At 43.6% G+C, this 24,304-nt stretch overlaps 1 protein-coding gene across 3 annotated transcripts; it reads left to right on the top strand.

Annotated features, from left to right (window-relative positions):
* Positions 1-6,065: 6,065 nt before the first annotated feature.
* On the top strand, positions 6,066-24,227 carry LOC308285925 (annexin A13-like). Of its 3 annotated transcripts, none has more exons than XR_013962094.1 (9): positions 6,066-6,220; positions 6,844-6,919; positions 7,277-7,371; positions 8,652-8,822; positions 9,545-9,578; positions 10,513-10,592; positions 12,777-12,845; positions 13,612-13,709; positions 24,150-24,227. XR_013962094.1 is itself a non-coding variant. In XM_080726852.1 (9 exons), exons 1-9 carry the CDS (start codon positions 6,206-6,208, stop codon positions 22,310-22,312), a joined length of 657 nt encoding a protein of 218 aa, XP_080582978.1. In that variant the 5' UTR covers positions 6,066-6,205; the 3' UTR covers positions 22,313-22,439. The 3 variants fall into 3 exon arrangements, 1 of the variants encoding a protein (XP_080582978.1); XR_013962095.1 differs by lacking the exon at positions 24,150-24,227 and adding an exon at positions 22,298-22,439; XM_080726852.1 differs by lacking the exon at positions 24,150-24,227 and adding an exon at positions 22,298-22,439 and having other exon boundaries at positions 13,608-13,709.
* The last annotated feature ends 77 nt before the right edge of the window (positions 24,228-24,304 follow it).

Genomic DNA, 24,304 nt, shown 5'->3' with positions numbered 1-24,304 from the left:
GTCTTTGTTTTAGCATTTTATGAAGAAAAAAAACATGGTCCTATTGTCTAATGATGCATTCCAAACAAAGAGATCAGTGACAGTATTTGTGTTGTTGGTCCGTTGCAAATTTAAAGTCACTTTATTTGAAATGCAGAGGAATATTAAGTCTGCACTTTTGCTTGCACAGTAGTTAAATTTGAATTGTGTTACATCACAGTGTGAACATTAAATACATCTGATATTGAATTGTACTTGCCAGCATGCCAGGCAAGCCTTAAGGTGGTTGCACACTGCTGCGTTTTCCGTTGCGAAATGCGTTTTTCAGGGCAAAGAGAGAGAGGGAGATAGAGAGAGCAAGGGACTGAGTGGTGCGCGAAACGGGCGGCAGTGTGCAAACGTGACTGACATAACGTGAGGTTGATTTTTTTATTTGCGTTCTCCGAAATTCACTCCGATATTCGGCCCGAAAAACGCAGCAGTGTGCAACCAGCTTTAGACCTCAAAGAATATGAACAAAGCCATGGCTAAACCTGATAGGGTAATTGAACTATTAACATGGTGGCCATTTTGTTCTTACACCATACAACTCCACCCGATGGTTGGGTTTCTTATTCCCTAGTATGACATAGCAAATGTCTAACGAGTGACTATGGTCAGTGGAATGTTGCTTACAGAATGTCAGGCGGTGTCGCCTCCAACTCCAAAGTATCTTGCCAAATATGGAGGAGCGGTAAAGTGGTTTCATTGATATTATATCTTATTCGCTGGCCAGTGTGAACTGTGAACGGACAACTTTTATGTCTGTATTGTTTTGCAAATCTACACAGGTTTGCATAAGGCCACACAACAGTGTGCCAATACATGTAGGTAAATCTATTAGCCTGTGGATTTATTGTTTACAGCTGAAATACCCAGCAGTGTACTCTACATGGCTTACAAAGTAAATGTTTGACCAAAAAAAATGGAGGGACATAACCATACAGTGAAACTGGCATCATTAATGTGGAAAATGACCAAAGCCCTGAGACATTTATAATGCCTTACACTTTGAAAATAAGTTGAAAATAGGTCATTTTTGTCAGTGACTCTTGTCAAAAGGGCCTTGCACGAGATATAAGCTAGCCTTCATTCTTGAACCATAATGAGAAGATTATTTTGAAAAGAAATATGGAGAACATGCTGTACTGTAGCCCAGCCCCGGCGGCAGGACTCAATGGCTAATGGGGCCTTCCGTGAGCTTAAGGTTGCGACCACTATGCAAATTAGTGTTTCGCCTTTGTTTTCGAGTATTTGCCGGTTTCACTGATTGGCCGGGGGGTCCGCGTGATGGGGCTCGGCCCCAGCAGTCCCCCTCGCGCCGCCGGACCTGCTGTAGCCTATGTTCTGACAAAGCTTGACCATATGTGTATACATTTTTCATATGCCATAGCATGGGCCAAAAGGTCAGACATCCATGAACAAAAATTGTGTATTAACTTGACAGTGAAATGTTTGATGTTGTTGCTTATGGTTATTATCGGAGTCCCTGTGTAAAACATAATGCTTTTGAAATGGTGTGCAGTGGCATCAATAATGTACATGGCTGAAATATCTATGATGGTTTCTGCCTCTTTGGTTGACACTGTTACAGTATACAGGTACAGCTGACACATCAAACAGAACGCCCCCCTCTAAAAGATTAACTGCATCATGTTGTAGGGCCACAGTACACTTAGCAAGAAAGGTCTTTCCCAAAGACACTTAAGGACCAAAGACAAATATGAGTTGGGCACAAGGTGTGAATAGTGCAGTTAAATATGAGTTGGGCACAAGGTGTGAATAGTGCAGTTCTTCCCTTCAGTTGCTCGCCTATTTTCACCATTTGCTTGAATACACTTTTTTTTTACCTGAGAAATGCTAGGACACCTTCATTTTCCAAATAAATAAATAACTACTTTGTCACTGTGTTTGCATGGATGTGTGTGTGTGTGTGTGTGTGTGTGTGTGTGTGTGTGTGTGTGTGTGTGTGTGTGTGTGTGTGTGTGCGTGCGTGCGTGTGTGTGTGTGCCTGTTTGTGTATATAAATGTGTGCTTTTGCTCGTGCACATGAGAGCCTGCATGTGTTAATTGCTGTGAGCGTGTGGCATTAGCAGTGTTTCTTCACACATATAATGCATGACCTCATCACTCGCCTGCTGATCAAATAGATAAATCAAACCGTTCTCCATTGTCTTCAGAACCATTATGTGTGACCACAAGTTGAACACAGACAAACATGGTGAGTTGAGTTCAGCTTCGTGCACTAGGCCACACAGGTGTTCGTGATTTGTGCAGTGGTTCCCCAGAAGGTCACCAGGCAACCCCTGTTTGGGGGAGTCATCAACATTAGGTCTATATCGTCGTTGTCGGGTGAAAACCTTGTATGTACAAAACGTTCGTTTTGTACTTAAAATAGTGAAAATAGACGATCTACGGTGCGAGGCGTTGTGTGCTTGTAGAGCTGCTATTTTCACTAGTATTGTGGGGCAGTCTTGTATGATGAAGCGGGACTTAACTTCACGAAAACATTTACAAATCTGAAACTTGGAGATACGAGGTTTCTGCCCGACAGTGACGATATGGAATGTGACCTAAATCAGCTCAATTATCATATCCCATATTTGTTTTGATATTCTGAGAACGTCCACATAAGACGTATTGATAAGAAGTATTTGATGAGAACAAGAGATTGGTTTAATTCCAGCATTTTCTTTTTTTTTTTCTTTTTCTTTTTCCGACTTGCTGACGGTCACATCAATCAGATTACCCTCCTCATTTGATGTGCGGGTGGCGCAGGGGTGAAGTGCCTGCCCACCACTACAGAGGTTGTGGACTCCAGTCCACCGTGGTGCATCTGGCTTTGTCGGGGGAGGGGAGCAGCGCGGGGAGGGTAAAATGAGTCATTGCACCCAGGGGCGTCACACCAAATTGTGGTGTGACGCCACCATGTGGTGTGAAATTGCAGATCTACAAGCTCACAGTGCGGCACCGAGTGCCGCACTGCGAGCTTGCAGATCTGCTATTTTTGAAAAATCGTGAAAATGTGTGCAAGAAACCTATGTCAAGGACCCCCAAGATGATATGTATTTGGCCACGGACCCCGATCTCAAAATATTTCGTTCCAGGGACCACCCAGAAGCAAAATTTTAGTTAGAAATGTTCGCTTAAAAAATACATATATTCAAAGGTTTTTCACACATTTTCACAACTTTTCAAAAATAGCAGATCTACAAGCTCGCAGCGCGGCACTCGGTGCCGCGCTGTGAGCTTGTATATCTGCTATTTTTCAATAGATAAAGTTATTAGGGCCCCCTCCACCTTGGGCCCCAGTAACTCAGTCCCACTTTTCCTACCCTGATTGCACCTGTCAGCAGACAGAGTCGGGCAGGAGGAGTAGGAGGAAGGCTCTACATCCTCCTGGTGGAGGCTGCTCACTGGCAGATGAGATGGCATATGACAACACAGAAATGTGTGTGGGGAGGAATCAGTTGGAATTGGGGAAAGGAATGGGGTGATTGGGGGGGTAAAACATAATTGGCTACTCTAAAAGAGAAAGAAAAAAATACTTCCTCATTTTGCACGTCTTGTTGACATATGTTCCTTTGGATTTAGTGATTGCAAGCACACAGAGATGGATTATAAAAAAGAAAAAAAAAAAGAAAAAAAAAACAAGTAAAGCCTTTTTGCAATTGGGGCCACAGCCAGAGGTTATGGCTATTTGGGAGCCCTGCACTAGGTTACGGTGTGTTTTATTTTTTTGTTGCATGAACAGAAAATGAAAATACTACCATGTTGTGCTTGATTGACTCCACCAGAAATGTATAAAAGTATTTTTGTTAAAACCTTGACTAACAAAATCAAGAACACATTCCCTTCTTTTTTTCGTCTGTGTACAAAAAAAAACCTAAAAGCTGGTAACAGGGTTCTAATAGTAGGAGCTCCAAAATGTCTTATGTTCTGCAGTATTGCTTCTGGCTTATATAAATCAGTTACCAGGTGGGAGATCTCAGAATTCATACTAGCTTGATAAGCTTTTCCCCTTTGTTTTTTACTTTCATACACTGTTTTCCAACCAGTTTGACTTGTGAACTTGTAACTTGCTGCACCATCTGTATTGTATGCTTGTTATGATGTTGCTTACAGTGACTCGCTGTTGTAGCATCCACACAGGAGTATTTGTACTGTACATTTATATTGTGTTCAGTTGTAATCGCATGTACATACAGTAAATACCCTGTTCTCCAAACTTGCAATAAATATTTCTATAAAACCACTCTGTATTTCTCAATAGTAGAACAGAAGGAAGCCGAGGTTCAATAGGACATTCTTTCAATTTCTGGTGGTTACAGAACCTGCCATGCTTTAGGTATAAACTTATGGTACCGTAGTTATTATCATCACACAGAAATCAAATGGCACAGGCTGTCACATATTTAAGTGATCCATCACTGAGAGGACATAGGCCTTCTCTAGCCCCAGCTGTCAGATTTATCCTGTGTGCAATCTGTGCATTGATTACCTTGATGCACAACAGGTGTGCTGGTAGGGTGCGACTGCTTAAATCAGCCATCACCACCCTGCACTAGGCCTAAATCATGTTCAACATCAGATTTTTAGAGCTGAACTGTGCCAGCTCATGTTCATTGTTTCATAAATCATAATTTAATTTGCTTTAACAAGTATTTCATTGTTTATGTTTCAGTTTACCACCAGTAGGCCTACTGCGATTCACTTCATAGAGAGCTCATTCTTCAAATACAGACCCTTCTTCTTTATTGTCTCCTATTTAACAATATTGGAAATGGGAATAATCTGTAAGCTTTTTTGAATGATGATGTCATTTCAGCCCAGTCTGCGTCCGTTCAGTTCACGGTAGTACAACACCGCCATCGTGTGGAAATTCCAATTATTACATCGATCTGGTCTGGGTTCCGCCTGATATATTTTGGTTCCGCCAAGCCATGCCTCATGAAAATCAATGATATTTATTTGATTTGATGATGTGCCCTATCCGGGGCCCCATGCAGTGTCTGGTAGTCCAATCATCTGCTGTATTGGGCCTACATGTACGGGGGTCCTCAGCTAAATGGTAGTTATGGAACCAAATGGTCCCACATGGGTCATAACCTTTTTTGTACTCTCTCGGAGTTAAAATATCATTGATTTTACAATATAAATTGGGGTCTCAGAGACAGGAATGTCATGTCAAACTGGGGGGCGTCCTGGGGGCAGCCCTCTATTCAGAAACAACCCTATTCAGAAATACCCCCACTGATAGGGTTAGAAATTAAAATGTTTGAGAATCACTGCTATAGACCCGTAATCATCTTCTCAATGGGGTCCCCAAACTAGGCCTATATCTTTTCAAAAGGGGATCCGAGGGCTAAAAGTGTCAATTTGGGGGTCCTTGAGGACATTGACATTAAAAAGTTTGAGATGAGAACCAACCAAGCTATGAATGAACCAGAGAGCGCTCCCCTTGCGTGCCTGTCTTGACCACACAATGTAAATATTGCACAAGGGTGTGGAGTGGACTGGAGTCTAGTCTACTGCACTACACATAAATCGTGGTGGGCAGGCCGGCGTTGTAAGTAGCCTATGCGCAGAGCACAGAAGGAATCACGTGAGTGCCACCGCCCGCAGGGGCGTCCTCAGGGTAAAAACCAACCCCCCCCCCCCCCTCCAGAGGCGTCAATTGGGTATGGCAAGCTATGGCAGCTGCCATACCTTGGCTACAGGGGAAAATAATAATGTACTGTAATCGTGCCTGTTGCTAAGGTATGGCAATTGGCAACATGGGGTCCAACCTATGTTCCCCAGGTTCTATGTTCCCCAGGATCTATGTTCCCCACCTCACAGCATTATTTAGTTTAGTGGGGTTATGGTTAGGGTTAGGGTTAGGTGGTAAGAAAGTGGGGAACATAGAACCTGGGGAACATAGGTCAGACACCAGTCATGTTGCCATACCTTAGCTTTTTCTGAACTGACGCCGCTGCCTCCCTCCCTCCATCCCAAGTGGGCTTCTCCTCCATCCTGGGTAAAAAGTAGTGTCACAGACACACAGGCAGAGCAGACAGTCTTCTTCCTCCTGTCAGACAGTCCCTTTCCGCACTCTGCTGCTCTGATCTGCATCACCAACGGCGGGCAACAACCGGCTGCTCAGAGACAACATCATCTTATCAGCTTATTCTGACATTCAAACATAATGGGCAACGTTCAGGTAAACTGGTTACATTTTAGCCAACTTGTCTTGAAAAGTGCATGACGACGACTTTGGCAACAGATTAATTAATTATATGTGGAACGAGAAATAAACCGTAACGTAATTATTGTGGGCTAATTGGCTCACATTGGCTACATTGTCAATCTTATATGTTTTGTTAACATGGAAGCTACAAATATTGTGATTAACCAACCAACAACATCTAGTTTGAAATTGCGCAGTTCCCAGAGATTTGGGCTGCCGCATATCGGACAGAGGAGGAGGCTGCAGTTATGTGGAATGTAGCTCTGGTCCAGAGAGCGTTAGCGAGTCAACTCAACGCTGTGTGGAATGTCACAGAAACGCCATCGTTTTTATGTGATCAATAAGGCCGCATTGTGTCAGATACAGAGAGAATAGAAGAATCTATCAATGGCCCACGTAGCTGCCTGTCCCATGACTCAGCGAGCCCACCACAGACTAGAGGCTACACCCTTAGCTTACTGGAGAAAATGGGCTGGACTGTTCTCTTGTACAGTAGCAGCCAGACACATTGAAACCCTCTCCAGTCTCCATGGCTGTTGTGTTTACTGGTAGGCTACACTTTATAAATGTGACTGTCATCACTTTCTCCTCTGTAGCCCACTCTTGTTCCTTATGAGGACTTTGATGTTACTGCTGACATCAAGGAGATTAGAAAAGCTTGCAAAGGTTTTGGTAAGTGTTTTTATATATATATTTTATTCCTAGGCAAAGTGGGCATTTGATCTGCATCTGCAAGTGACAGGCAGTGATTTGTGTGCACATTTGGGATGAGTGCATCTTTACTGTAAAACAGCAGACTGTCAGTACCATGATAAACCATCCATAAAATGATTTCCCTTTTCTTTACTATTTTGAAAAACTTTAAAAAAATACTTCAAATAGTCGATCTACAAGCTCACAATGTGTCAAGGTAGATCGGCTATAGTTAAACTATTTTAAAATGTTTTTCAAGGTAAAAAAGAAAAAGAAAACAACAAGTAAGGCATGGACGTAAATATAGCTGTCAGAATGTTTTCTATTTTCCTCCAGGGACCGACGAGAAGGCCATTATTGACATCCTGGCCAATCGCTCTGCAGCTCAACGTGTGGAGATCAAACAGGCATACTTTGAAAAGTATGATGATGTAAGTGCTCTCATCCGGATCGTAAAACCAAGGGTGCAAATCTCATTACAACTTTGAGTATTTCCCTGGAGGGGACATCAATAATATCACCAACATACATACAGTATATCAAATTGATATCTGTTTATAATGAATCACCTTTAGGCCATCACTATAAATAATTTACTATTTTACATAACCACAAACGCAGAAGCATTTTGTTCTCTGAACATAAGAGTTAAATGAACTCTTAATTAAGATTTTACTGTGTAGCTCCACATCCACTTTAACAATCTCAAACCAGAATGAATCTCCAATTATTTGTTTTTTGAATGACTATACAGTAACTACAGTTTAAACACTTAACTGTCTCAAACATGGAGCCGTCTTTAATAAAGGCTGGTTGTGTGATGATGCAGATCAAACAAATACACACCCGGGCTATTGTCGGACATTTTATGGATATGACAGTGCACTTCAGAGAGTCAATGAGAGGTCATGTGAGAGTGTTGGAACGATGTTTTAGGGGTGAGGGAAACGGGAAAGAATTAAGCCTACTTTATACTCCATTGTACGACAGCACAGTGTCAGTTGCCAAAAAAGAACAATATGTGTCTATGTCTGTCGGTCGCACTCTCTCCCTCCCTCCCTTCTACTCTGCTTTTAGTGATTGTTATTAATCTTAACCAGTGAGACCAAATAACTAAGAGATTCACTGAAAGATATATATTTTTGCATACAGTACCTGCATAGATGGTTTATCAACTACGAGGGGCTTCAGACGAAGTGAGGAGCGATTTGGCATAGTGATCAACATTAGCTAGCAATCTCTAAATATGGATCTGGCTGGAGATAAGTTAATTCACTTGAGTTGGCAAAGGTGATCCAGATTCCGGATACGTTTGTTATAATGGTCACAGGAAAAGCCTATGATACTAGCCGACAGATAGATAGATGTATCTATGCACTTTTTTTTATACAGCACCACCTTTCATACACCAGAGCAACAATAATCAAAGTGCAACAGTCCACTCTCTGAAGAGGGATAAGAAATAAAATAGATAAGATTAAACTATGTGAATAGAAACAGTACAGCTCAACTAAACACACACAAACCTATCTTTGTCTGCCTGCGTGCCTGCCTGCCTGTCTGTCTGTCTGTCTGTCTGTCTGTCTATCTGCCTGCCTGTCTGTCTGTCTGTCTGTCTGTCTGCCTGTCTGCCTGTCCGCCTGTCCGTCTGTCTGTCTGTCTGTCTGTCTGTCATCCTCACCCTCATCTCTCCCTCTTTCTGGCCCCTGAGGAGTTGGAGGAGGTCCTGAAGAAGGAGTTGACGGGTAGTTTTGAGAAGGCCACCGTGGCCATGTTGGACCCTCCCCACGTCTTCTTCGCCAAGGAGCTCCGGCGGGCCATGAAGGGGGCGGGCACGGACGAAGCAGTCTTGGTGGAGATCCTGTGCACGGCCCCCAATCAGGTGTGTCTGTGTGTGATCCAGGGGTCTTCAACGTTTTCAGGCCAAGGACCCCTTAGCTGAGAGAGAGAGATAAAGCAGGGACCCCCATAAGTATTGTATAAAACTGTGTTGCAGATTAAAAATGTTCATAGATTTCTTGGACAGCTTAGACTTATTTGACAGCAATATCATCAGTGTAGGTTGTTGGTTTAATGTGTAATTTTAGACATTAAACGACATGAACCGTCAATACTTAGGCTGCTCTTCTTTTCCCTCTACGCCAAACCTCTTTGCCAAGAATAGGCGTTGTGAGCTTGTAGATCGACTATTCTTGGCTAATGTTCCACACAGAATAGACTAGGGTTCAAGTGGTTAGTGTAGGAAAAAATAAAGTTCTTATCAAACAAAGACCCCCTGTAGTAACACTGAGGACACCGCCTGTTGAAGACTCCTGGTGTAATCGATAACCAACTGGGAAGATTGTTGTGCGTCTTGCACACAACAATCTCACTATTAGGTATAACGTAATAGTGAGAGGTACCCGGGGGCTGTTGTAGCGTAAGTAATCTAATACGTGAGTCAGCAGCATTTTAAATAACTATTGTTTACGGACACTGTTGTCCTTTCTTTGGTTTCAGCCTGTTAGTGCCTCTTTGATGCCAGCGTGCGTTGTGTATCATTACATTCTGTGGCTGCACTGTGTTTATAGGATTACTGAATGTCCTCTGTTGTCTGTTTTGTAGGACATTGTGAGCTACAAGGATGCATACGCCCAGGGTAGGTGCTCTTTTACACAGTGATCCAGAGGAACTACCATGAATTAGATGTTCCGTTCACATTGGAAAATGTTGGTTGCCCAGCCAGTGCATACTGTAAAACAGCCAAAGGGTGTCACAGAATAAGAATGAATCACAGCGAAAACAGCTATCATCCCCTGAATTGTCTTTGGGGTTGAGTCACAAACATGGCATGACATTATTCTTCCGTTAGACTCACAAGGCAGTCTATAAATACTTCGCTCAACTAAACACTGAATACAATCTCCCTGCTCCCTGCACTGCAGAACCAATCCAAAGTCTGAAGCACTCCTTCATATTGATTAAACGGCGGCCATGCTCGCCGCCGTTTTATCAACAACCTTGCTCTTAGTCCCTAAGATAGTTAAGTGGAGATTTCTGATCATCTGGCATCACAAGACTATTCTTTCCTATTCAAGTTTAACTCATTGGACAACTTTAATATATTTTTTGTATTGTGCCTTTCAGTGTAGAATGAAATTATTAACACAATGCATTCTATCTCTGTTGAAATGATATACATAAAGCTTAAAGGAGTAGTTCACCCCCAAAATGACTTTTTTTCTATTGATTACTCATGCCATGGAGAGTAGAGTTCAATAATATTTTTAGTTTTTTGTCGCATTCCTAAGACAAACATTTGATAATAATAAATTTACCCCCATTCGTTCCGGATGGGGACCCGTTTCGAAACGGGTCCCCATCCGGAATCAATGGGGGTAAATTTACTCGAATCACATTTTTGTCTTAGGAATGTGACAAAAAACCAAAACATATTATTGAACTCTACTCTCCATGGCATGAGTAATCAATAGAAAAAAAGTCATTTTGGGGGTGAACTACTCCTTTAAAGATAGGGACGTTTACGACCTAAGATCGTCAATACAGCTTACTGTATTTACCTCATACTGTAGTCCATGGGCGGGACCTGGAGGAAGACATTGAGGGTGACACCAGTGGAGACGTGAGGAACCTGTTGATCGCACTACTACAGGTAAATACAGACTAAAAGTTCATTTTAACACCAAAAGGTTCATGCTGTATTATATGCTTAGGCTTGATTTATCTTTCAGTGACACATGTCCCTTGACAAAGAAGCGTCCAAAGGTTGGAGAGTCTTACTGTAATTGGGTATTAATACTGCAAATAGCATTGGCCGACAGGCCTGTGTTTATGTTAGGCCATTTCGCTGTGACTCATCATCTGTTTTTCAACTGTGCCATGGATCTTATTCAGTCCTCTGGTATTTTCCAACAGTGCTACTGGTTGATTTCAATCCCCCAGTGGAGCTGCCTTTAGGCAGTTTAAGCTTGACGATTTTCAGGACGGCAACGGAGTACGACTGCTATGACGTAATCGCCATAGCAGTCAAAATCGTTAAGCAAACAGCCGTCGGCGAAGGGGTTTTGGGTCGTTTTAGGCACAACGTGGAAAGGGAGCTTCTGGCGCAGTACAGCCGGCTGCGACGGCGTCAGTTTGATCTATCGAGCACTGATCATTTCCGGTTACCGTTGCCATCTGCCGTAGCCATCATTTGTCGCAATTATCTCAGCAGGAGTGGATTTGGCAAAGAGTGTAGTAGTATCGCTTGAGGGTACATCAATACGTGAAATCAGGAAACAGATGCATGTAAATGAGGCGAGAGACATGAATTAATTGATTAATGAATCTGTCTAATTAGATAGAACTGTCGGTTCAGACTCCGTGGCAAACTGCCACTACCCTAGTCATCCATTTTGAATTGTTTGTTTTCCCTGTCTGGCTCTTTGCAGAGAGAGAAGAGTGTCACATCAATAATACCATCAACTACAAATGTGACAAACATGAGCTTAGACTTAGATGCTTAGATGTTAATGGTTATTTCTTGTCATGGATTGTCATTGATCGTATATTGGAGGAATTCTGTAGACCATGTATTCACCATGAGCAGCAGTATGTTGTCTTTCAAGGGAGCCATCATCACAATTATACCATTTTGCTTCCTGATAAAGGAGGGAAAAGATCAGAAAACCTATATGCTATATAACAAAAATATTTTGACAAGCCCTAGGACTGACAGTATTGTTGATTTTCTTTAGTGAGGTTCTGAACTGAACTGCTCTACAGTGCTGAGAGCCTGTTCACTGGCGTCAATGCTATGTGTTTATATCACACTTTGGCGTCCATCCATGCCCTCTCTAGATCTCTCATTCACTTCCACCCTCGCCCATTTCCTCTCCTTCTGGTCTGAAGGACAAACACAGTCAAACCCCCATGACTCACATCCTACAACAGTACTGATCTAGCCTGACGCACAGCCTGAATTTACATTTCGTTTCACTCCAATCGCCTAAACAAAATAATGTTTTAACCCATTTAGGCCAAGAATTATTGAATGCTTTAACCAGTGAAAAATAGCAGATATACAAGCTCACAGCGCGGCTGCGAGCTTGTAGATCTGCAATTTTTGAAAAAGACGTAAAAATGAGTGCAAATCTTCAAAGCGAATGTTTGTAACTCAAATTTTGCTTCTGGGTGGTCCCTGGAACTAAATATGTTCAATGGGGGTCCGTGGCCAAATACATATCTTTTTGGGGGTCCTTCACATGAAAAGGTTTGAGAACCACTGACACAGTAGTCTCTCAAGAACAGACCAACTGAGCTCCATTTAAGTGAAAAGGACCTTTTCTTTGACGATGGCTGGCCAGATTGCTGACATAGAAACATAGGTTTTTCAAAAAAACTTAGAAGGATTCAAAAGGCACTTATAGAATCGGGTCAAAATTCAAATTTTCACGATTAAAAAAAAATTGCAGATCTACAAGCTCGCAGCGCGGCACCGAGTGCCGCGCTGCAAGCTTGTATATCTGCTATTTTTCAATAGTTAAAGCATAAAATAATGATACACAATAATGTGTACCCGTTTTAAATGTTTTAATGGGAGTGGCTAGCGATTCAGACTCTGGAACCAGGCTGGTACTGATCCACAGAATGGTGAATATAATCATCCGCAGCTGTTTTACTGTACATGTGTGTGTGCCAGAGGATTGTTTTTCCATTTGTTTTTCTATAATCAAAAGAAACTCAATGACCCTATTCTCCTCTTCTCGCCTACCCTCCCCACCTCTTCCTCCCACCCCCAAATCCCTCCCTCCCTTAAAATTCCCTGTTCCTTCTGTCCATCATTCCTCCTCCCCAGGCAAACAGGGATGAAGGCTATGAAGTGGATGAGGCTCAGGCAGAAGAAGATGCCACAGCTCTGTTTGAGGTCAGCATTGGCTGACAATGTAGTGAAACGCCCTGCATGATCCACCGCAATCTGAACCCAGCAGGCAGCGCCCACTTGTAGGATTTGAGTACCTTAGTAAATTAACCGTCTTTGGTAGAGAGGCTGCCTGGGAAACAGAAAGTCCCAGGTTCAATTCCCCGTCAACGTGTTGGTGTCCCTGAGCAAAACAGTTAACTCCTAATTGTTCTTCCAGAAATCAAGCTATTGAATAATACAACAAAGCTATGCTATCTACACTGAAAATTTAATACATCTTTGGTTGTGGTGATGTCATGAACATGAATAAGGCCTATTGTTCAGTTTCTGGTTTATGTTGTGGCAGTGGCACCCCCTACTGGTCTGATGATCTCAACCTACAACTTATTTCTCCCAAAAGATATCTATGAAGAAATTGCAGACTGCTTTAACTTCAAAGGATCCGTTTTTTTACAAAAAGTCCAAGATTACTTGTAAAACAAAAGATTCCATTTTGTTCATGTTAAAATGACAAATTAGTGCTGCTGTTATAATGTAGGCTAATAGTGTTAAGTAGTAGACTTATAATATCCTATCCTACCGATAACTCTGGAGGGTCGTCAATACAGACGATTTGTTGACCAGCTTCTGTCCTTGGCAGCTTTCGCTGTGTAATATATTGTTGTCATGCTGTTATTTTGATTTGATACATATTGTTTTGAGACCGTGTTAGAGACGGGGCTTTATAAACTGCCTGTGGAATAAGCTGACATATTGTTTCACCAGGCAGGAGAAGGAAGGTTTGGGACAGACGAGTCAACATTCAGCTACATCCTGAGTCACAGGAACTACATGCAACTCCAGGCCATGTTCAAGGTCTACGAGTCGGTATGTGACAGTCTCATCTTGTTCTAAAGCGGCTTCTGTTCTCATGTCTGTATGGCATCAATTCGCGTTCACTTACCGGCTAAACCCTGATCAGTTTTATATTTATTCTTATCTCATCTTATCTTCTCACACTTATATAGTCTTAAACAAAATAGCAGATCGACAAGCTCACAACATGTAGTGAAGCGACAGGTTGTGAGCTTGTAGATCAACTGCTTTCTCCCGGGCCAAGTATAAATCGGGCCTAAGTGACAGACTGTAGGCCTGTTCCCCACAACGCGGACCAAAAGCTAATGCATACAGTTACACTGTACAGTGTACAGGGTCTGACCTACAGTCAGCTCACAGCAGATCACCGCTAATGCAACATTAGAGGCAGTTGTCATGATGTAGCTGTTGCTTCAATCCTTCTCTGTTGTGTCACGCTCTTGACAGCCTTACGAAAGCATCGTGAAATGATAACAATCAAGATAGTTACACGGTAGGTGGTTGTTATCAGATAACTGTCAGAAGCAGTGAACCGTTTGCTATCAGTGGCGCTATACGCTTAAGCTCAGCCTGCTTCTCTGGTTGTCCATTTAGCCTTTTAGCTCCAAGTTACTCAAGTATTACTTGAAGCTCACCTTGCATCTTGAAATGACTATGTTATGGTACCAACAGTGGCATTTGAAGTATTATTAATTATTATATATGAATGATTTCTCGCTCTTTGTGCGTCATTGTTTGTGTGTATCTTTGTCGTGTGCAGAGGTGTGATCACTTCTTCTCCACTCCTCACAGAGAGGCCTTGTATAAAACGCTAGCAATGCAATTTCCTTCATGCTGCAAACACTCGCCACGTAAGTGCTGACTCCTGAATAGTCACATTTTGAGCTTCGGATTCCAGATTGCAAAAGACATTTACCATAATCGCATGACCTGATATTAAGAGAAACCAAAACCTCTTTGTATGGTTTTTAATATTTGTATTGGTGACCCGCTGTCACATTTTAATCACAGCCACAGAATTGCCTTCTACTGACATCTACACGTCATTGCCAGACAATTACAGTACGTTACAGTACGTTGGTTTTCTTTATTGCTGTCAATCAACATGACATATATGTTAAACTACCCATAACATCATCAGTTCAGTGTTTGTTGAAAGCCGTCAGTGACCTGTAGAACTTGCACTATGTAGAACAGTAGGCCATCATGCTGATTAACTCCCTGAAGCTTTACGTACAATTCTAGAGAATGGATATATATACTGTAATACTTTCATCATGTAATCATTAAACTAAGTACATTATCTCAGCTTACTCTCTATTAGATCAAAATTAAGCTGTAGTGTTGTCAGGTTGACCAATTAAAACACCATTTGAGTTTTTGTTAACCCACTGTAGGCTACTGACATCAATGTATTTGAGTATAATAAATTATATATACATTAAAGTCAGTCAGTCTGTACTGTCTATTCATTGTAGCTTTCACTGTTTATCCACTAGATGGTGCTAGTGTAAAACTATTGCTGTTTCTGGCCTGTTGAACTTGTCCTGCCTTTAAGTATTTGTTTATTTATTTCTAATTTCTTTATGTTTTGAAGCACATACAGTAGCATTAATAGTAAGAATTATTGATTATAGGCTCATCGTTAGGCATTTGAATTTCTATGCTATGGTGGGGTAGGCCTATGACCAAAAGATATGGCATTTCATGATGATCATGGACCTAATAGTCCTACAGTATTCCCCCATGGGTCCCCAGCGAAATATGTTCATATAGCATCAAAATAAGTTTACCAATGTTAACCCTATACAGTACATCAGCTGTTTGAAAAGAGTCTATCTACTAGCTCATGTGACACATTGTGAGCTTGTAGATCTGCTGTTTGTTGAATATTTTCAAATCCTGTACTGGGGGTCCCTCCCTGTCACAAAATGTTTTCAGATTGGGGTCTGTCGTCCGTGTGATCAACATAATACATAATTTGGGGGAGTCCAAAAAGTTAGCGAATTACCTATGTGATATACATTAGGACTCAAAGACTTTTGAGGAACCTGTTGAAAACAGTGATGTAGACAGACATGAATAAGAGGATCTTGAAACGACTCACAACTGTAGATGGACGCATCCCGAAAACAACTACATAATAGGTCTATCGATTGGCATATAATACTATCATCCTCTTTCTTTTTCTTCTTCTTTTTTTCTTTTTTTTTGTTGAGAGGGCGGGGCCCTTTTAGGCTTTGTGTTTTTGTTCTGTTTTACAGAAATAGCGCTTTGGTGTTTGCCGCTTTTGCTTAAATGTGCTTTATAACAACATTTGGATTGGTTGTATGGTACCGGTATGTTTGTATCTGCATATCTCTGGTGGTTTGAGATACTGTAGGATTATATGTTTCCACACACAAAGACATGTTTTTGGAGAGACTGGCCCTGCCCTGTATGTACAGTACTCTCTCTCTCTCTCTCTCTCTCTCTCTCTCTCTCTCTCTCTCTCTCTCTCTCTCTCTCTCTCTCTCTCTCTCTCTCTCTCGTGTGTCTCGGTGTCTGCACACCATATGGAGGCCACTTCACTTCACCATACACGTCATGCTGGCCTCAAGGTTTGGCACCCCGTCTTTCTCTATCCATCTCTGCAGCTTTTGGCTCCCGTGGACATACGTCTGCATGTAGTTCTGCGAGTCACAAATGAGACACAGCCTAGCCTAGGGTAACTCAGAGCTCACTCACTCTGATGCACAGCAAAATACTGAATGTTAACTTAACTACTGACCCTCAAACAGAGGTGGAAGAAATGCTCAGATTGTTGAGTAAAAGTAGCAGTACCATAATATGGAAGAAAACATACTGTATTAAAAAAAAGAAAACTTGAGTAAAAGTACAAAAGTAATGGCATCAAAATATACTTACAGCACCAAAAACAAAGACGTTAATATTAAAACAATTATGAGTGTTCTTTTCTGTTCCATAGTTCCATTGATCCAAGCCAGTACACAATCCAGCTTGATCATTAAACATGCTCTGAAAATCCACAAGAAACATGGGACCACCCTTGCCTGGCGTTGCAGCCTCTATCACACACTTCGTTTTGGGAAGAGAGTCTGGGATTTCAGGAAGAGTTTCATTTCTGGGGTTTGCCCCAAACCACGTGCCCCAAGCTTACAGAAACCACGTGCCCCAAGCATACAACCCTGATTGGCCAACCCTTGAAGCTGTTTGAGGAAATAGAATCTCAATGGATCGGTGCCAGACCGTACTACAACACCACTACCGCCAGGGGGTGTTGTTGTGTTCAGTCTGGTTTATTAACCAGGCAAGGACCACCCATCATTTGACCACTTAAAGGGATAGTTCACCCCAAAATGTTTTTTATTCACACATGGAGACTTGAATTCAATCCATGGATTTATTTTGTTTTTTGTCGTATTCCTCCCTAAGCCAATAATTTGAGGGAACAAAGCAGTCTATTTGTGTCTCCATAGGGAACCACTGCTGGTCATCATAATTATTGGGTTATGAATGCGACAAAAAATACAAAAATCCATGATTTCAAGTCTCCATAGGGTGAGTAATGATAGAACATTTTCTTTTTTTGGGGGGGTGAACTATCCCTTTAATGGTATATTCAGTGATTGTATTTCATTCAAATAAAAATATAATTGGTACATTTTCCATGCATTCTCCTCAATAGAATGTGTGCTGACCATATAAGGACTTCCACCATGGCCCGTGTTACGAGCATAGCTAGATTCGGTTTTCAGAGGTGGCCAGCCAGTCCTCAACCAATCAGGGTAGAGTATGGCCGTAGTTATGTTATGATGTTTAGTTATGATGGTCAAAATAAAAGTTTTGAGAACCACAGTCGCTCTGAATCAAGAACGTCTGCTAAATTACTGAACTCATAAAATGCCACAGTCTCGTAGTAAATCAGTATCATACATATCCTGAAGCTGGAGACACGTAGGCCTACTGATATTCAGTGATTGGGTCTAATGATCAAAACGTTATAATGGTGTATAAAATCTACAAAAAACTAAACATTTCCATGCTGTAAGGCCAGTAAGGGACAAGATGACCACCGGCCACTTTCATTAATACTGAATACACCTTTAACTGCCATTTTCAAGTGGACATACACACACACACACGTACGCACGCTCGAGCGCACACACACACACACTCAAGCCCGTATCAGAGTCGGGTCCGCGGTGGAAGGCTATCCACCGCAGTGTAGTGCCGTGTAGTCTTTTTGAGTCATAAAACTACAACGTTAACGCTCAAAAAGACTACACGGCACTACACTGCGGCAGGCGCGCAGATCCAGTAAATGCATAGGAGGGGACCTGCGTGAAGCGCGCGCGGATTTCGTTTTTTTTGCGTGCAAAGATCGGTTTTCGGGCGGTTTTCCCCCCTCATTTTCATTCAGATACGGGCATTAACGGTTTTATGATGTATTATTTATTTACTTATGAAGTTATCACTAGTACTGCAATAACCAACACAACCAAAGCTTACACGAAAACACACACTTCATCAGAAACTTACCATTGTTGCTTGTTGTGGTCAACTTGGTCCTTCCGAAATGTACATAGTTCTAACTTCTAGTTCTGTAGCAACTTGGGACAGCCAGGTCGTGAGGTTGGTATCCATTTAATTCCAATAAACGTACAAGCGTCAAATGTCATTGTCCAGATCCAGAAAGTAATTTAATTGAAACCAGTGCACCAGTCAGTGCTCTTCTCTAGACTCTAGTCACAGACACCCAGAGAGTTATAATAAGGACACACAGCCATAACAAGTCGCCATATTATGACGTCATCACTGAGTCAACTGAAAGCTATTCTTCTATGGCTAGAAAGGCACTGCCGCACAGGACGGTCTGGACCAAACCATTTGGGGATTTTAGATGGGGGGGGCTTAAAAATAATCGCTCGCGTTTAGTGCGTGATTTTCAGAATTCAGACCCCTAAAAGTTTGGCTTGGGGGTCCCTGACTGGGGGGGACGGGGGGGACTTCTGGAAGTGAATGGAGGGGACGAAATTGAACCTGGAAGGTGACCAAAACACCTTGTCACCCCCCCATTTGCGCCCCTGCACTGCGGTGGATAGCCTTCCACCGCGGACCCGACTGATACGGGCTTCAGACTCTCTCTCTCCCCCATCTGTGCTCTATTATCCAGGGTGCTAATGGGTGCTAGGCCATCTAAGCCATGCCGATGTAAATTCAGTTCTGGGTGTCGTTCGGGAGACTCTGACCCACTCAAGTACTGCCGTTATGTTTATTATCCACAGGCCACCATAACTCACCCTGTCACTACCATCAGTCTGGGGGTGGTTTCAATTTGCATCATGACATGCTGTCTCTCTCTGTAGGGCCTATATGTTGGCTTGAGTCTGTTTTTTAGGTTCTTTGGTCCAGTGGTTCTCAACCTGTGGGTCGGGACCCCCAGGGGGATCGCCAAATTATTTTGGTGGGTCCCCAGATGATTAACTTAATGTGCAACATATGTTTTCTCACTCAACAGTAAACAAACCAACATAAAGTTTAAGTGTATATACTATAGATTTGGGTATCTGCACATTTCGAACGTGACAATTTAAGGTCTTTTAATACCTCTAAAATGACAAATTAAACATTGGCCAAATTGTCAAATATTAGAGTCTGAAATTGTGAAAATAGCAGATCTACATACTCACAACAAACGCGAGGCGTTGTGAGCATGTAGATCTGCTATTTTCACAATAGAACCGTGTTTATGTAATGCCTCAACTCTTAGTGCTCATCAGGGTGGGGTCCCTAGTAAAAATATGATTATTTTGGGAGTCCCGGCCTGAAAAGGTTGAGGACCACTGCGTTAGTCCTCTGTGTAGACACTAGACAGTCACTGACAGGGGTCATCAATATGTCCGTGCAAGGACAAATGTGTCCGTGGGCGTGGCACATTTTAGATTTTCTGTTTTACACACCATTATATTGTTATTATTTTGATCATATTACCCAGAATATGTATGACACCGATTTACTCTATGACACCAAGGCACATTATGAGTCTAGTACTACTAGTGGTTCTCAAACATTTTATTTGCTATAGGACCACCATACAGTAACTCTGAAAGTGAACAAATGTACTCAAGAGTTACAGACCTGTTATGGTCATTCAGGGCTATCTCTTTGTGTTTCTGGTAATATTATTGTCTGTATGTCTGTGGCAAAACATTTAATTTTGATAAAACATGTCCACCGCAAGCCAGCATGGCAATGACCCCTGGTCACTGATCAGATATGTTGCTATTCTGAGCATGCCGTATTGGTGACATTTGAGAATTTGAGAGCAGTCTTATTTTCTTTAACCACATGAACCCTAGCGCCCTTATTATGTTGGATATTTTCAGTGATAGGCATTTAGTGTAGCCCATGGGAATACGATCAACTAAGTATAGGGCGGGCCCATGGGAATACGAGTACAGGGCATATGTAAGTGCTTAAAAAGTCATTATTTATGGAATGGCCTGTGGAGTACGGTACCTCTGAGGCCATCGCTTCAAAGACCTATGTGGCATGCACTCGTCTACAGCCTTTTCAATATTCACCTATAAGCCTACTGACGTTGCCGCACTGAGTTTTAATCTTCTGCCAAGGCCGCTAAGCGGTTAACTACCAGTCTAATATAATTTTGACTGTCTGAATTCACGGTAAATGACCTCTGCCGTTTGATGTGTAATAGAAAACAGCAGAGTACGGCTGGTTAGCACCTGTGTTTAATTTGAACCGTGTACATGTAGACATAACGAATAGGTCTACTGTAGCTGACCTCCGCATTACAAAGAGTACAGTAGCCTGCGGCACACAGCAGGTCACACGCCAAACAAATGCTGGCCAGAAGGAAGCGGTTGGCAGGTTTTGATGAAGCCTACACGCCGATCATGTGCATATCGTCGTTGTCGGGTGGAAACCTTGTATGTCCAAGACCGTTCGTTTTGTATTTATCATTTTAAAAATGAACTAAACTAGTGGCGTTGTGTGCTTGTAGATCGGCTGTTTTCACTACTTTTGTGCGACAGCCTTGTATGATGAAGCAGGGCTTTACTTGGTGAAAAAACATACAAACTTGGAGATCCGAGGTTTCCGCCCGACTAGTCTGGGATCACTTGACTTTTCGGGTTTGTAACCGGTCTGGAGCGGAAACCACAAAACGTCATGTTGTAGTACTCAAAGGACTACAATTTGCCGGAAAGATCAAACCGGATTCAGTTTTAACCGAAAATATTCCCCAGCGCTCAAGGACACACTTTTAGGGCCTACCTAATAAACTCCTTGATGCGGAGTAGTTTTGCTTTTGAAAAATTCGTTTGGTATATGCTTCTTTTAGTCCAACTTTTAGCGACTGGCAAGACTACACTAGGCTACCCCAGCATTTTAATGGGGATTGGAGAAACAAACGGAGGGAACCAAATCAAAGCGACGCCGCTTCTTCTAGTGGTTTCCGCGCTCTAGGCGGAAACCAAGCGGCCTGTTGTGAACGAACACCAGGCTTTCTCTCAGAAAGCCTGGTGGGCGAGGTTACCGCCCGACAACGACGATATTGTAACTTATTAAAGTTTAATGCAGAATATTTCAGTTGCAAACATGCTCCAGATTGTCTGGCACAGACAGTCACTGATAGCTGTAGCTTTAATAGGCAGTTCAAGGGTCCAACTTGTTAAAATAACAAGCACTCGCCAGAGTCGCCACTGTGTAATGCAGTGCAACTTTCCACAGCAGTAGCAGGAGCAAGGCACATCTGGCACAAAACAAACACAATTTTATTGGGTTTAGTATAAAAAGAATTAAATATACACTTAATTACAGTTCAGTCAAGGTAAGGTGTAATTTTATGTCACGGATTGTGCTCATACCAGTTTCTTTCAATGAAGGTATTGTGTCAATAACACTTTAGTAAAACACAGGAGCGCTTTTACTCAAGTTCATAATTTGCAGAGCACATTAAAGAAGGCATGCTCGTATTTAGAAAATGGCGGATAACATGAAACACATGCTCCTGAAAAAAAGAAAACACACTTAAGAGTAAAACCAGCACTGGAAAACCACTGAACTGAACATTCTAGATTCACAACAAGTATTGTCTATAAGTCCTGTGGTGTCCACGGAGTAACTCAATAACATAAATATAGGACAAAGAATGTACACACACAGCATTTCAAAATGTGAATAAAGACACAAGTCACTATAGGCACAAGTCTGAATAGAACCCTCACCAGAATTCAATGTTTTTGTTGTTTTGTGACAATATGATGTCACCTAGACATTTTATACATTAATAATACCAAACAACTGACATTTCAGTGTACGTATAATGTTGGGGTACAAAATATAATGCTAAAACAGTTAATATGAAAAATATAGTAGCTGATAGTTTCAACGAAAAAGAGACGCTACAAATTGAAAACAGGCCTGTCAAACAATTAACAAAACACAAAGAGCTGCACTTAATAATTCCAGAAAAAAACAAAACAACAAAAGTACTGTAAAATGTTTACCCAACATGTTTTAGCTTATTGGGGTATTGTTTCTATAACGTGTAGTCTACTCTTTTCTTTGCTTAGGTTCCTAGTTCCTAGTTCCTACGCAGCTACCCAGAGTATTGATACTCCACTTCCTGCCTGGTGGCTGATCTGGTTGACCCGTCCACGAACGCAGTCCAGTGTGAAGAACACTGCCGTGCCGTTGCTCACCTGGAAGGACGCCCGCAGCGCCACACTGGCCCACTGGCTGCCCTCAAGCATCTGGCCTCCCACCTGCTGGGCCAGGGGGACCGGCCTGCCCGCCTCCCTGTCCCCCTCCCCTGCCCTCTCCGTGTCACTCCTCCTCTGGAGGGTCACCTTGACCAGGTTGCAGGAGTGTATGAGCTTGAGGTCCAGGGCCAGGCTGGCGGTCCCGCTCTCCCGGAAGACGAAGTCTCGCCTCTGGTCCGCGGAGCCCTTCCCGTGCAGCGCCACCTGGGAGACGTGGGGGCTCGTCTGGCGGAAGAACAGGGGCTTGTTGCGGACGGCCCCCGAGGGGAGGCCGGTGTGCGCCACGGAGGCGGAGAGGGCGGAGGAGATGGCGGCGGGCACCCAGACCAGGCTGAGGGTGCTGATCCCCGTCTCATCGCCGAAGTAGCGCACGTTGCACTGGGCGGGGGAGAGGATCTCGAAGGCCAGCGTGTCCCCGGGTCCCACCCTGGCTGCCCCCGACAGGGAAATGGACGTGTCCCGGTAGTGGACGCCGGGCTTGAAGGCGCGTGCCAGCTCCATGCCGGAGCCGTTGCGGTTGAGGTAGGCCAGCAGGTTGAAGCCGTCGCTCACGCACGCCTGTCCCATGGAGTACAGGGCCTGCTGGAAGACGAAGCGGACCGTGCCGCTCTCGGCGAAGCGCACCCCGCGCCCGTCGTGGGTCAGCCCGACCACGTAGGGGTCGGAGGTGGAGGTGGTGCGGAACGTGGGCCGGTAGTTGGTGTGGTAGTGCGCGGACGCCACGGCCTGCGCCGTGGTGGCGACGGCGCCCGTGTCGTGCGACAGCCAGAAGAGGCTGAGCGTGGCGGCGGCCGGCTCGTACAGGCTCAGCCCGTCGCTGCTGTAGTTGCAGTGGTGGCTGGCGCTCCGCAGCGTCAGGGAGACGGCGTGGCCCGGCGCCACCTCCGCCACGCCGCTGATGCTCACGCTCTGCAGCGACCGGCCCTCCCGCTGCTCCACCCGCACGCCGCTGAGGTCGCGGCCTTCCGAGGCGTCGCTGTTGTTTACGCGCAGGCAGACCTGGATGAAGCTGCGGCAGCCGTGGCTCAGGGAGAGGTTCTCGTCGAGCCACACCAGGCCGTGCTGCCGGAACACCAGGCGCCCGTCCTCGGCGCTCACCTGGGAGTGGGGCGATATGGAAAAATCCGCTATCACGATATTTTTCCAAGCTGTATCATACACGATCTTATCACGATTCTTTTTCATGTTGTTTTTTATAGACGAGTTACTTAACAGTACAACCACCATCAAGGTAACAAAAACTAAAAGAAAAGGGAGTAACAGACCATTTTAGACCAGTGGGCCTCAAAGTGGTGTCCAGGCACTCTGGGTTCCATTTGGGAGGTCTAAATTGACCCTTACAAGTATGTAACTCTGACAGTATACAAAATACGGGTCCATTTGGTTTCATTTGTATACTGTCAGAGTTGAGGGGAGACCTTGACATTTTAAAGTTTGAGAACTACTGATTTAGACCAAAATGCAGGTTTAAATGAATTCTGCAATGAATCACTGTACTAACAATTCAACAGGATTTTTTATAAGGCTCCCTCATTATATCACGACAAATACGATATCTCTGAAAAGGCATATCGTGGAGACATCGTATCGTCTCAACGATATTTATCACCATATCGCCCACCCCTGTGCTCACCAGCCCTCCGTCGCCTCCTCTCCCCTCCAGACGGAGCTGCACGCTGGGGAAGGCGTGGCCCGGCGGGGCGGTGTGGCCCCTCGCCGACGGCAGGCTGGAGTCTCCGGCCCAGGAGAGAGAGAAGGCGCTGCTGTCGCCCCCGGCCACGGCAGGGGCGGAGCAGACCGCGTCGGCGGTGAAGGTGC

Source organism: Nannobrachium achirus (assembly GCF_963921795.1).
Source record: "Nannobrachium achirus genome assembly, chromosome: 5".
Taxonomy (NCBI): Eukaryota; Metazoa; Chordata; class Actinopteri; order Myctophiformes; family Myctophidae; genus Nannobrachium; species Nannobrachium achirus.
The sequence above is the reverse complement of the archived record's forward strand: the minus strand, read 5'-3'. Positions and strand labels throughout refer to the sequence as shown.

Bases quoted from the DNA above. Each gene is read 5' to 3' on its own strand.
- LOC308285925 (XM_080726852.1), top strand. The intron at 6,920-7,276 runs GTAAGTGTTTTT...ATTTTCCTCCAG, and splicing joins AAAAGCTTGCAAAGGTTTTG to GGACCGACGAGAAGGCCATT. The intron at 10,593-12,776 runs GTAAATACAGAC...CCTCCTCCCCAG, and splicing joins TGTTGATCGCACTACTACAG to GCAAACAGGGATGAAGGCTA.